General features: G+C 41.8%; 1 protein-coding gene across 3 annotated transcripts in view; it reads right to left on the bottom strand.

The window, feature by feature from the left end:
- Positions 1-13,623, bottom strand: part of Fat3 (FAT atypical cadherin 3) — a 576,873-nt gene that overhangs the window by 96,144 nt on the left and 467,106 nt on the right. For all 3 annotated transcript variants that reach the window (XM_075966763.1, XM_075966765.1, XM_075966766.1), the window contains exon 8: positions 2,298-2,573. In XM_075966763.1, the coding sequence (XP_075822878.1) occupies positions 2,298-2,573 (276 nt within the window). The remainder of the gene's footprint in view (positions 1-2,297; positions 2,574-13,623) is intronic.

Raw genomic sequence — 13,623 nt, 5'->3', positions numbered from 1 at the left:
AGCAGTAGGACTAAAAACTTGAATTTCAAAGAACTCACATGGCTATGTTTGTTGAGAAAACAAAATGAGATCATGCATGCAAAGTGCTTGACTTAGGCTTGCACAACTACAAAGCACTCAACAGTGGTATGACAGGAGACGGGGTGGGGGGGGCATTGAGAGAGGTTGAGATTAGGAGCCATCTGAGAGCAGGGCAGCATCATTTCTATTGTTTCTCTGGATGCCTGGCCTGTGATAACCTGGGTACCACAAGCCCAATTACTTCATTTGGTTTCCATAGTCATTTATTTCTTGTTATATACTTATATTCAGTCATGGAATGGTAGACAGAGATTCTTCTAAGGGGTGGGATTAATGATACAGTATTGTTACATTCATTCAACTAACATTTATTGCTATCTGTGATGTTAGGTTCATGGCAAACATAGAGTGGTTCGGTAGTAAACTAGACGGTCTCTACCTTCATGAAGACTAAGATATTTGAAATGGGTGATACAGGCAAGCCACAGAAAGGCATAATACCAAGCAGTTAAATGCCAGCATGGGATACAGTTAAAGGCCCTCATAGTGTGTGCAAAGAGGCACATAAACTAACATTCAACTTCCTGGAATACAGAGCAAGAAGAGGAGAAGGAATAATATGATGGTGATGGTGACAGGGGAGCAGAGCCCAGAGCTGCTAGAGAACCTTGAACACCAGGAAGATGCATTCAACTACAACATCTAAGACCCCTCAGTGTGATTTTGCCAGACAAATTTGATTAATGACTTTAAAATTAACCTGAATTTCATATGGCAAAAGCTTATAAATAATCTATTCTTTATCCATGTGGCTCTGTTATTTATTATTTGATATATTGTTAATTGAATTAATACCCTTGCTTTGTTCAGTTTTAAGCTGCATCACTCCAGAGCCATGTGAAGACATTGGGCCATATCCAAGAGGAACTCTCAAGGAGAAAAGTGATTTCATGACTGTACATGGAAGGAATGAGCAGGTGAGGCTTGGAAGAAGGTGGCCTAAAGCGGTCTTTCTTCTAAACATCCAACTACACAAATGATGAACGGTGGGCAACCAAACTGATTTTTGAGTTTGCTGAGGGAAGGATGAACAGAAAAGACTTGAAAAAATGAAAATGGAATTATTCACCACTCTGAGGCTTCTGTTCCTAAAATACCATGTAAATATCACCATGGTCAGTGTGCCATGATGGAGTTCTATAGCTTGGTCATCCACACCCAAGAAAAAATACAACTGAACTCTATTCGAAGAGTTTTTGTTCTTTTTGAATGAATTGAACACTAGACCAAAGAGTGTGAGGACTTTGTCTATCTCAGTACTTGTGAGATTGCTTTCTGTGTAATATGTGCTCAAGAATATTTGTGAATGAATGAATGAATGAATGAATGAATGAATGGGCATAGTAGTGAACCAGGCAGCCTCTGGGAACTGCCCATCTGTCTCCTGGGGTCTTAAGTGGCAACTGCAGCTGAGGGCATGGCACTCAAGTTACCTCTTGTCCAAGAAGATTCCAGTGAAGGAAAAAGTTGTTACTCTTGTGGACGACTTGGGAATTCATAGATTCAGTCATCTCACACTCAATCAGTGCAGGAGATTAAATCATGGTCAGCCTTCCTGTTTTTCAGGAGTATAAGGGGGGCCCTGATACACAGAGGCTGTGCATGCCAGTGTTGTTCTGGGCTTATTACAGCAACAAATTATAGGCCATAAGGGAATCAATGATAATTCTCACTCATCTTTCTTATTCTCTGGGTAGATTACCAAAAACCTCACTTGAAATACAAAGCCACTTCTACATAATTTGAAGGAAGGCATGTTCAGTTATTTTTGGGGTCACTAGTATTACCTATAGATCTACCACCAATGAAATACATCATAAATCGATGTGGGTTGAGAGAACAGTTGCCCTTGTGAAAAACTTCTCAAGGGGCTTCTTTCAAACTTTCCCACACAATCATCTGGCTCTAAACAACCTCCCCTGAGTTGGGAACATTGTCTGTTGCTTTCTTCTCTAAACCATCCATCAACAGCATTTTCTGAGTAGCCAACATCTGCAGAATTAATCTAATATTTCAGGTTGACAAAAACTTTGGAGTTACTTTGTCAGAAGAGCGACTCCTTGACTGAAATACAAAGGCAAAGCGGAATGTTCCCTGACAGTGCAAAGGCAAGATTTACAGACTTTAAGGGCCCTGGTTTTCTGAAGACTGAGGTATATATGCCCTTGCTGATAAATGGTTCTGTCAGGAGAGAAAAACTAAGAGTCTGGTCCTACCATTATGTTGAGGATGTGCTTGTCCTGGGCCTCATGGTCCAGCCTTTCGGCAGTGTAGAGTATGCCCGTGTTGGGGTCCATCCGGAACTTCCTCATGCTGATGGCGTCAATGCTGCTGTGGATGGTGTAGCTCAGCTTATGCTTCTCGTCTCTGTCTGTGGCCTCAATCTGCAGTATCTCTGTATCAGGAAGCACATCCTCAGAAATTGTCACATCATAATGCGGCTGGGAGAATTCAGGGCCATTATCGTTATTATCCAGCACTTTGATAAATACCTGTAGTCAAAGGAAGACAAGAGTGATAAGGAACCCCAACGCATTCACTGCTAATGAAAGAGGTCGCTTTTTATTGCTCCTCTCTTTGTATCCTTGCATACTAGCTTTTAGCAGCAATCCCAACATAGAGCAAACTCTCTTATAAAAACCTTCTCCCGGTAGGTAGCTGACGACAAACCATCAGTTCACAGTAACAGCAACATCAGTTATGACTGTATCTATAATCTCATTAATAATAGAACAGCTGAGGTAGCATGAAACGTGGTGATTCCACAGGCCAATCTGAGGCACAATGTGAGTGATTAGAAGGTGGCCTTCATTTGGAGGTTTCTGTTACCTACAGTCTTATCTAGACGCCATTTCTTATGGCGGACTAGCAACAGCAGTTCAGGGAGGGATTAATCTTTGTCGCTTTGACTGCATCAGAAATCTCCTAGGAGATGTCTATCTTCTAGATACGGCTTTGAGGTTTTTTCTAGAGGTTTAACTGATGATGGAAGACACATCTTGAACTTTAGTAGCAGCATCCTGTGTGCTGGGGTACACAGATTGAATACAACAGGAAGGAGACGAAAGCAAGCTAATTAGTGACCCCACACTCCTGCAGCTGTGCTTTCCTGTCCGGGTGGAATGCATCCAGTCAACATAGAAGGAAAAATAAACCTTTAAGTTGTTTTGCCAGGTATTTCTTTTACAACAGTGAACAAAGCAATTAATACAAGGTGGGGAGAAATAAAGATTAGGTAGGGAGGCAGAAGGCGGGGATGAGGTGAGTTGAATGCTATCAGAGCTTCTCAGTAGCCATAGCATCACCCTGTGCTTGTTCTTTGAGAGATGACTAGCCAAAAGCTTGCTCAGATAGCTCCAGTATGAAGCGACCATTGTTTCCTCATGAGGTCCCTTGTTATGGAATCTTCTGGGCAGGTAGAGAAGTGTACCATTAATCACTCAGCTTTGACAGCAATCAGTGGCTTCAACTGTCTTCCTAATCATCCCCACCTGCCGCCCAGACTGTTTTGAAGCAAATTACGGCTATCATTTCAGTATGCATTTCTAACAGGCAGGGACTCCTAGAAGAAATAAAGTCATGTGCACAAATATCTACCGGAGCATTGTTGTCCCTAACTCAAAAAACAAAAGCAACCCCAGGAATTCTTTAATGTTAAATGTGCAATCTATGCCAATATTTCTCCACTGTTAAATATGCTGTGTGTATGCATATATAAACTTCTTTTAATCACAATATAAAGAAAGGTTCAAGCATCGTATTCCATGTTACCTTCACATTTTAACTTACAGAATTTCCCTCTACCTCTGTAAATTTCCCCGATTTTCTTCCCCGTGCTGACTATTGCTGTGGAAGAGACTGAGATTTTTTTCTGTTTAGTTCCCAGTCTGAATTTTGCTTGCAGCATCCCCATGGCTTTTCTCTACATAATAAGTCCTCATATTTGTTATAAATTGGTAGAGCGGTCTAGGAGGCATGGTGTGATTCCAGTTCAATTTCCTTTCTGGTTTTACTTACTTTTATAAACATCCTTCTTGAGTGACACATGCTTCTTCTGAAGATGTACCCTATCTGGTTTTGTCTCTCATACTACGATGCCCACAGTCACTGGTGGTCATTAAAGACTAATCTATTCATAAAATGTTTAATGTTCCGGTTCTGTGATCCCTCTCTCGTTTGTTATCTCTCCTTTCCATGCTGGAATGGTGACTGGCTTGCTCTTGTCCGGGTGACCACAGCTGCTCTGAATTCATGAGTGCCCACAGTTGTCGTGCCCAGAAGGCAGTGTTCACTCTAGCCCCGCCCAGCCTCTGGCTCCTTCCATCCTTCACTCTCATCTTTGTGATACTCACTGCGCACTGACCAGCGTAAGGGGTGATGCAGGTCTGCCTTTTATGGCTGAGCACCGCGCTGACACTCAGCCCAAGGCTGATAGTAGGGTTTCTAGCACAGGGAGAGGAAGAAATTCGCCCTTGGGTACCCTAACCAGCTTGATCGTATATGACCGTCCTGTTCGTTGACGCGTTCGTGTTTACTGCATAGTCTCTCCTTGGCCAGAAGGATTGTCTTCAGGTTGACGCTTGAGTTTTTCGGACACAATCCTGGTGTTCTTTGAATTCCCTTCCCCTTTCTTCTTTTCTCACTCCTTTCCGCTCATCTCTTTGTCAATGTGGTGATACCATATATGTTTTCCCTACCACAAGATTCACTTTGTATTCACAATTACAGTGAACCGAAGATGCCCATTGTTCCCAAGTGTCTGGAGATGGTTTTTGTTCTGATAACTGAAGGAAGGAGTGCTGGTGGTATCCAGTGGGAATAGGGCAGAACTGCTTGCTGCTCATGGCTCAGGCAGTGTTGAGGACCCCGCTCCATATCCTGAAGATAAATCAGCCATACAGAAAGAAATGTTCTTCCAGGGAGCATCGTGGTCGGTCATCTTTTAGAGACTCGTTAAGACTTTTCTATTATTTGTTCTTAGAGTACATAAAGAAAACGAATGTGCCTATGTCTCTTATTAATTTCTCTGGCATACAGTTCTATCCTCGCATTAGGAGAGTTTGATGAATGCTTCTATAATTTGATGAAATATTTTTGTGTTCCACTCTTCCAAGGGTTCATCAATGTGCATTCCTACATGTATGCAAGAATGACACTCCAGCCTTGCCAACAGAGTTAGCGGGAAGACTTGGCGCCTTTGCCAGCCTGCTTGATGGAAGTGGTACCTCACTGCTGTTTACATTTGCATGCTCCTATTAGGAGCGAGGCTGAACTTTGGTTTCTACGCTACAGAGCCCTTTGTGTTTCTTTCTCTGTTAAACTGCTTATGCCAGTTCATTCTTCTGTGGGCTAGAAAGTTTACTTTCTTTTTTTGCTTTTGGAAACTCAGTGATATAAATGACAAGGTTGTGCTAAATTCTGCTGTGGGCTTTATTCTGGGTGCAAGTTTCTTTGGCATGCCACGCAGAAGGAAAGGCACCCAGCGTTTCCTCTGTGGGGCATTTTGGAATATTTTCCATTTTCCATGACACAGACGAACACATGCAGCACTTACAGGTGGCATTTGTGTGTTTTCCTTCCTATCATTTTCCTCTCCTGTGCACTGGGAATTTTTCCTGCAATAATATGTGAGGCCAAGATCTAGTTTCATTTTTCTCTAAAAGGCTCTGCATTTCTTTCTATGTCACTTTTTTAGGGATGGATGTGAAGCTAAAGGTGGTCTTCCATTTTCCTTTATAATTCTTCTGACTTGGAGCTGGATTTCACCTGGTTGCCCTGTGTCTTACAACACAGTTTTACATGGCAGTGGGTGTGGTGCCTGTTCGTATCTTACTCCTGACTAACAGGAGCACCACTAACGCCTTTCCCATTTCACTCTATCTTCGCACGTGACTGTGTTCTAGAAAATATTGCCCCTTTTTTTTCAAATAAATATGCCCAGACATACTACCCTGACAAACAGCTGCACACCTGCTTACAGTGATTGAGATGTGGTTTGCTGAGTGGGGTGGTAGCCGCTTTATCACGCCTGTGGCACGACCATTTTCACTTAGGTGAAACACAGGCAGGGGCAAGGTTTATGCCTTAGTTTGTACTTGCAAAAACAGTCGAGAAGTGTGCCAAGAGAGTTTGCGGTATTGTTTTTATCTCTAATGTATTTGCGAAACCATATTGTATTCTTTGAATGCCAATTCTTTAAAAAGTTCAAGTAACTTAGTCAAGATGCTAAAATATTTGTTTTCAGAGTGGCAGTTACATCAACAGATGTAAAAGCCTTTCTGGCCAGCAAGCTGCCCTGACCTTCATGAAGTTTCAAAGCTGATGTGATCTTGAAATGCTTGCCTCTTTCTGCTTGCTTTGTCCTGAACCTAATCTACAGTCAGAACAAGTGTTCCTCTGTAAAAGACTTCCTTCTCCTCATTTGCTTTTGATTTCCCACAGTTGGGGCCATTTGTGAGCTCCTGAACTAACAAAGCAAAGTAACTCTCAAAGATGTTGTGTTCAAAATGGTAATTCAAAAGCTTACAAAAGCACAAAGGACTCAAGGCAGGAGGGAACCCAGCCTTGGGAAGTATCTCCAGGGCTGGTTCAACACTGCCCCCCACAAACATGTTGCCTTCCGCAGGCTCTTCAAAGCTAAGTCTGGGTAGGTGCCAAAGCCCTGCTTTACAAAGGCTCATGGTAGAACAGTCCGTGGGGGTGAATTGTTGGGCAAGACCAATTAAGTCCTAAATTACTGGAATTCTGCTCTGCCCCTGCTGGTGTTTCTAAAATAAATTTAAAGCATCTTTTCCAGGGGAGCAGTCCCTCGCGTTCTTCTCAAATGTGTGAATTTTATTTTGGATGTATGAGTAGAAAACTTATATCACGCTTGCTTCCTGTATAGAAATGTGCATCGTATTTGTTCCTTAGTCTCTATTATATCTGGTTCTTCAATGGAGAACAACGTTAATGGATGTGGCCAAAGTCACAAGAGCAAGGTCGGATTCAATTCTCAGTTCTTCCGAGCCAGTTCATTCATGATTGTTCTCGTGTGCGCTTAGGTTATACATACATTAAGAATAAATTTACACCGTATATATTTTAACACATGTGTATAACTCTCACGTTTTTTCTATAGAGAAACACTAACTCATGAAACAGATAACTGGCATAGCTATTCTCATCTCGGGAACATTAATCAAGGAATTATTTTAATAGAAAGTTCCCCGCTACCTTGAAAATGGGAATCTATTTTCAAAAATTGATTTTCATAAGGTGCCAGCATAGATCTATTACATATACTGAAATTTTATCATTCTTTGTTTCTTATTTTCTTCTAAGGAGGTCTCATATGGTATTTTATCAATATGCAGCTGGCTCTCTTTGGCTGGGTCTTAATCTAACTAAACGCCAGAGGAACATTTGAGCCAGTGCTGTCTTCACGTTAGAGGCAAATGACACTAACGTGGACATAAGAGAATTCTAGGTGGGAGGAGAGCTTTCTGGGACGTCTCCTGAGCTAACAAACATCTTTAGAAAAATACCATTCTCTTTTCTGCAATCTGAAGCATATGTGGACGGAGAAAAGGATCAAGACAGATGACACATCTTAACGGTAAAGTCTATTCTAAGTGAGCAGAGCAGTGAGGGACTCTAAGCAGCCTTAGTGATGGGATCCACAGGATGGGGTTCAAGTCTAGGTTTGGGAATCTGGTCATAGCTCTTCCTCACTCCCACTCCAGTCATTGCAGGCCACACTTAAGTAGCTGCTTATTCGAGCTGGAGAGTTTTGGAGGATATGGAAGGAGATGTTTAATGTCAGGCTTGGTTGTAGAGCCACAATTATGAGCTTGCTCTTCTAGCTTTACAAATGCAAAGTGTGCCCTGAATAAGAAAAGCATATTAAAAACCGCAAACTCTTTAGTAAAAGGTGAAATATTTATACAATCTGGAGAAGGGTAGAATGGGAGAGGGGAGGAAGGAAGGAGAATGGGAGAAAATGTGTAGCTCAATAAAAACAAACAAACAAATCACAAAATCACATATCTCAAGTCCCTGAAACAAATCAACATAGCTTTTAAATTACTATTTGGCCAAGACTATCTCTGTTTTCCTTCACATACAACAATAAAGGTCTCTCATGTAATTTATAGCTATCAGGTATATTTCAATTTAAAGTTGAGTATCAGATTGTCTTAATAAAATCTGTATGTGTTCAGCATGTGAGAGTTCCAAGAACCTTCTCATCTTCAGTATTGCAACAATCTATGAAGCACGTAGGATTCTTTCACAGCGAAGAAGACTGAGTCTGAGAGTAAATGAGCTGCCTTCCATGGGAATACACACAAGTCAAGTTCCAACTTGGACTCATGCCACCCAATTCTGAGTCAATACTTTTTCACTGTACAACATACTTTCCCTACTGGATGAAGTTGTATATTTTGTAGCCATAAACATGTAAAAGGATGTTTTATGAATAGCATGTTTTTGCAATGAAAGGAATGGGCTTGTATCTCTTTCCTCTGAACCCAGGCAGCCATTTAACCAGTCTGGGCCTTGATTTCTCCCTGAAAAAGAATGATGATAACTGCAGATTCACCTTTCCCAAGGTTACTGGGAAATAGACATTCTTAATAAGACTTATTGAGTCTCACTATGCAAACGTCAAGTTTTATATACTTGTGTGCCTTTTTATCCACGAACCTTTGGAGGAGCCATGTTCTACACTGTTTTGCATTTTTCTATGAAGATGCAGTGGCTCTGACTGATTTGGCAGATGTACAGAGAATATTAATCTTCATCATGGAGTATCCTTAGCAACGTAAGTTCTTGGGGTTGAAACTATGCTAAGAGGAGGCTGGACCTAGGATAGCAAGGAGATAGTCTGAAGGTTACAGGTATCGTGTCTCCTAGGAGACCAACTTAAATAGGTGTACTTCTTGTAACTCCTGCCTTTGAACAGACTCTGAAGGCTTAATGTTGCCTTTGAGAGCTGGCACAGTGCAGTGACTGAAAGAGCAGGCTCTGGTATCTGCCTGTGATGGTCTGAGTTCAAGTTCTCCTCAAACCACTTGACATGCATTGGGCCTTTGACCTAAATAGTAAAACGTAAATTCCAGTAGTCAATGGGTTTCATATTTCTGGCACAAAACGTCATTACCAGCTTAGATAAGTTAGGTATTAAAATAACACCTAATATTATTATTATCTCATAATTGCGAATACTGAAGTCAAGGCCAAACTCAAAGGATTGACATAGATACATTCGTTTTTAAATATTCTCTTTTCTCATTCAGGCTAAATATAGTGCCATCTGGTTATAGGACTGAGGTCCTTGTTTACATGCTGGGTCCCCAACATCTTGTGGCCACCTATATATTCAAATTGTCTCGGATCTGCCTTGCACTGGATTTTCTGTCTTCTCCCTTTCCTTTCTTTCCAATTTCAGCTGAGAAAAGTTGGCAGTCATGTCTTTGTTAGTAGATAGGTCCTATGTGGAGACCATTGATCTTAATTATATCTCTTATATCTCTAAGTCTCTTCTGCCAAGTAAAGTAATACAGCAAGATTCTAAAGTGAACATCTAGAGTATGAATATTTTTGGAGGGGAGGTAGGATATACCAATTCTGCCTGTAATGAGTATTTTAGTACCTGTTTTACAAAGTCATTATGAAAGTTGAAGGATCTACCCATCTTTATCTAGTGGAAGCCAATTTAAGTAGCCTCTGGTCCCCCTTTAAATGACTCCGTGAGTCTGTAGTAGGATAATGTGACTGACACTCTTGCCCTAAGTTGTGGTTAGCTATCTCTACAAAGCATCTTAGCTCTTTTCTAATGCAAATGGCAGTGTATTGTCTACGAACCAGGGCTGGGATCCATTTAAACTTCTATATTTCCACTTAGGTTGGGGTAGATGGTGACTCCTTGTTGGTGATTTATTCCATTCTCCGTGTGCCCCCCCCCCCCCCCCCCCCCCCCCCCGTATACTTCCCAGTCCTGGTGCTTATGACTACCAGGGCTCCTGAGATTCTTCATCTTTGCCTGAAGCAGACAGTCCAGAGACAGCTTCTCTCTTTCCTCCTTCCCTTTCAATGCAGACTTCCTTACTCATCTCTGGCTTTATGACTATGAAAAGGACAACAATATCCTTTGTCAAATCCTGCACAGTTTCACGCAGAACTCTTTGTCCTCTTCATCAGGTGGCTTCTGCACACGCGGAGGTGCTTTCGTTTCCTGTTTTGTTCTTTGGTATCTTTGTAATGTGAAATGCCTAGGTCTCTTTACAGCTGCACTCAGCCTGGCCAATCTCCAGAAAGAAGGGATATTTTTGTAGCCTCAGATTCTGTAGCTCGGAGGCACAAGAACCTGTGAGAGTCAGAAGGGCAGGATGAGACTGAAGACGAAGTGAGGTTTCGTGTTGACGCTGAATCCCTGGGGTTGATTTATTTGATACAGGTGAAGTAAAATTCCCACGTTGTTTATGGCTGCTGAGAAGCCCATGTCCCACTGTGTTTTACGATCTCATGTGAACAACGGAGAGATAAATCACACATGGAGTTCTGAACAGGTGTCTTGTGAACTCCAAGACATAAACGTTACATTGAGAAAGGTGTCCGTTTGGTGGTAGGGTTGCTGTGCTGTCTAGGGTATTAGATTTCAGTGTACTTTAGCAGTTTCTAAAAGAGTCTAGAATGCTCTGTTTATTTCCAAAACATGCTATTGTTCAAATATGCCTGACGCTGTTGCAGAGAACTCTTTGTTCAGGGAAGTCTGGGCTGACCAACCCTCGTAAACAGACAGGTTCAACACCGCCCTGGCCTTCCGATGGCCACAGTCTTGACGAAGACACAGTGCATGCTTGGAAACTGAGTTCTCATTCCTAAAGGGCGTGGTTCCTGAGAACAGCATGACGTGGGGTTTTTTGTTTGTTTGTTTGTTTTTTACAAGAAAAATCTCATGATGTCCTTTATTAACCTCTTTAGTTTGCTCTTGCTAAGAGGACCTACAAGTTCACCCCAATTCTCAGGCTGCTTGTGAATGTTCTGGATTTAAGTCTAAATGTATATAAGCTTGGAAAAGCATTGTTTCAGACAAATTCTCCTTTAAAGGTCTCATTCAAAGACTTGCAATTCCATATTATTTTAGTGAGTGTAGATTAGACATTTGGCCTTAAAACTACATTACTGAGACAGTGGAGCTGATCTACTGGGAGCTCACCAAGGCCAGCTGGACTGTGACTGAAAAAGCATGGGTTAAAACTGGACTCTCTGAACATGGCGAACAATGAGGGCTGATGAGAAGCCAAGGACAATGGCACGGGGTTTTGATCCTACACAATGTGCTGGCTTTGTGGGAGCCTAGCCAGTTGGATGTTCACCTTCCTAGATATGGACAGAGGGGGGAGGACCTAGGACTTACCACAGGGCAGGGAATCCTGACTGCTCTTTGGACTTGAGAGGGAGGGGGAGAGAAGTGGGAGGAGGGGGAGAAGAGTGGGAGGAGGGGGAGAAGGGTGGGAGGAGGGGGAGGGAAATGGGAGGCTGGGAGGAGGTGGAAACTTGTTTTTTTTTCTTCCTTTTCTCAATAAAAATCAAATAAAATAAAAAAAAAATAAAATAAAAAAAACAAAAAACAAAAAACAAAAAAAAAAAAAAAACCAAAAAACTACATTACTAGCTTAGTGTGGTGGAGTGTGCCTTAGTTCCACAGACTACGTGACCTGAGGCTGAAGGATTGCTTCGGCTTAGGAGTTTGAGACCAATATGAGCAATACAGCGAGACCTTGTCTGAAACAACAAACAATTAAAACTATAGCACTGTGACCTTAAGCACCTTAGTTCCCTGCTTATGGCATGGATTGAAGAAATATTTATGAAATAAACGCTACTAAATTGTTGCTCATCTTATCCTAGTGGAATTCTAAATGTCTTTCTACTAACTTTTTCATCGCATTGTTAACATGAATGCTGTGTGCCTCGGAGATCTGGCGTACCTTCTAGATAGATCCTACTGGATATGTAGAATCTATTTATTCATTCATTCATTCTGAAACTATTTAATGAATTATACATTTAGATACACTGAATACTGCTTTATTCCACTGGTTTTAAAACCCAGCGGAAAGTCTGGAAATGAATAGGATTCCATGCTTATTTTTATTTTACTAGAATATGCTTTGGATTTTTAATTAGCACAGAAGAGCTGGGGTTGGCTATGATAAGAAACCACTAATTTTTTTTTAAAAAAAAAATTAGTTCAAGTTCCCATTTCAAATGAGTTAGCACTAACAACATAGCAATACTGCGCTTGGATTGTTAGGCATGGATCTTCTAGCATACTCTTCTACTGCCTAGTTCCCATGGAATCTCAGTCAGGGGCCTCATTTATGTGTCTAGCTTTGAGTTTCAAAAATGCCAAGGATTGGTGTGGTTTTAAATAGGAAGAATACATAATTTGTTGTCCCAATTGGGTCAATTATCAGATACTATGGGGTGCTATTAATACATATTTTGGGTTAAGAGGTGTAAGTGGGACTCTCTAAGGCAAACAGGGTCCTGTGGTCACCCGATACGCAGGAAGGGACCGAAGTGATAGTCAGGAGCAGTCACACACTGGCTGTCTATATGCGAGTCATTTCCTTTTATAGCTACATTAAAATGAAAAGCAAACGGTCACTTGGAATAAACCCCATTGTCCCCTCAACTTCGACTACTCTCTGATTACAGTCATGTGGCATTTTTTTGCAGCATCTACAGACCAAGAGATGGTGTCTGGACAAGCATATGAATTCTCCTTCCTCCAGCTTTCAAATTTCCTGGTTACAAAAGTGTAAATCATATTTAAAATAAATCATCACTTGCTTGCTTCTAGCTTTTACTAGCTTTACTCACTACCTAAATGTGTTGAGAAGAATTCTGCATATCCATCTGGGTCCAGTCGAGAGCAGGGTCCAGATCAATCATTCGTGTCTGCTGGTGTTGTGGGAACAACAGAGGGAAGCACGGAGAAAGAGCGGAGCGGCAGTGTGTGCCATATAGGGCTGGGCTTATGGTTCTGAATAACAAAACAGAAATCTTATATTTACGGTAATTTCACTGTGTTCAGAGCTAGCACTGGGTCAGTCTCCCTTGGGAAGAAGTTCAGAGGTGTTCTGAGTCAGACGGTAACTCGGAAGTTTTCTTCTCTCAATGTCTCTCCTTGGCACTCAAGAAGCAGAAGAAAAGCTCCTCAACCCCAGCTGCATGGTAACATCAGCAGGGATTCCAGCTGGCATGACTTTGGTCCTGCTCTCGCCATGCTCCGGGTCAGAGGGTACTAGGTGCAGCCGGGACAGAGAACTCCTAACACAGAGACTACAGTGGATACCCAGACCTCAGTCTTGCCCTTTATTGAGGCTGTTTGACCTTGGCTAGGTAACTTCCATCTCAGGACAGAATTAACATGGGCTCCTCAGTATCTCTAACTTAAATTTCAGTGATTGAAGAAATGAGGAGGGGAAGAATCTCATGTTGTGCTAACACCAACAACATAGATGGGCTCTTTGCAAGTTGACTGTTGTC

Source organism: Microtus pennsylvanicus, chromosome 3 (assembly GCF_037038515.1).
Source record: "Microtus pennsylvanicus isolate mMicPen1 chromosome 3, mMicPen1.hap1, whole genome shotgun sequence".
Lineage (NCBI taxonomy): Eukaryota > Metazoa > Chordata > Mammalia > Rodentia > Cricetidae > Microtus > Microtus pennsylvanicus.
The sequence above is the reverse complement of the archived record's forward strand: the minus strand, read 5'-3'. Positions and strand labels throughout refer to the sequence as shown.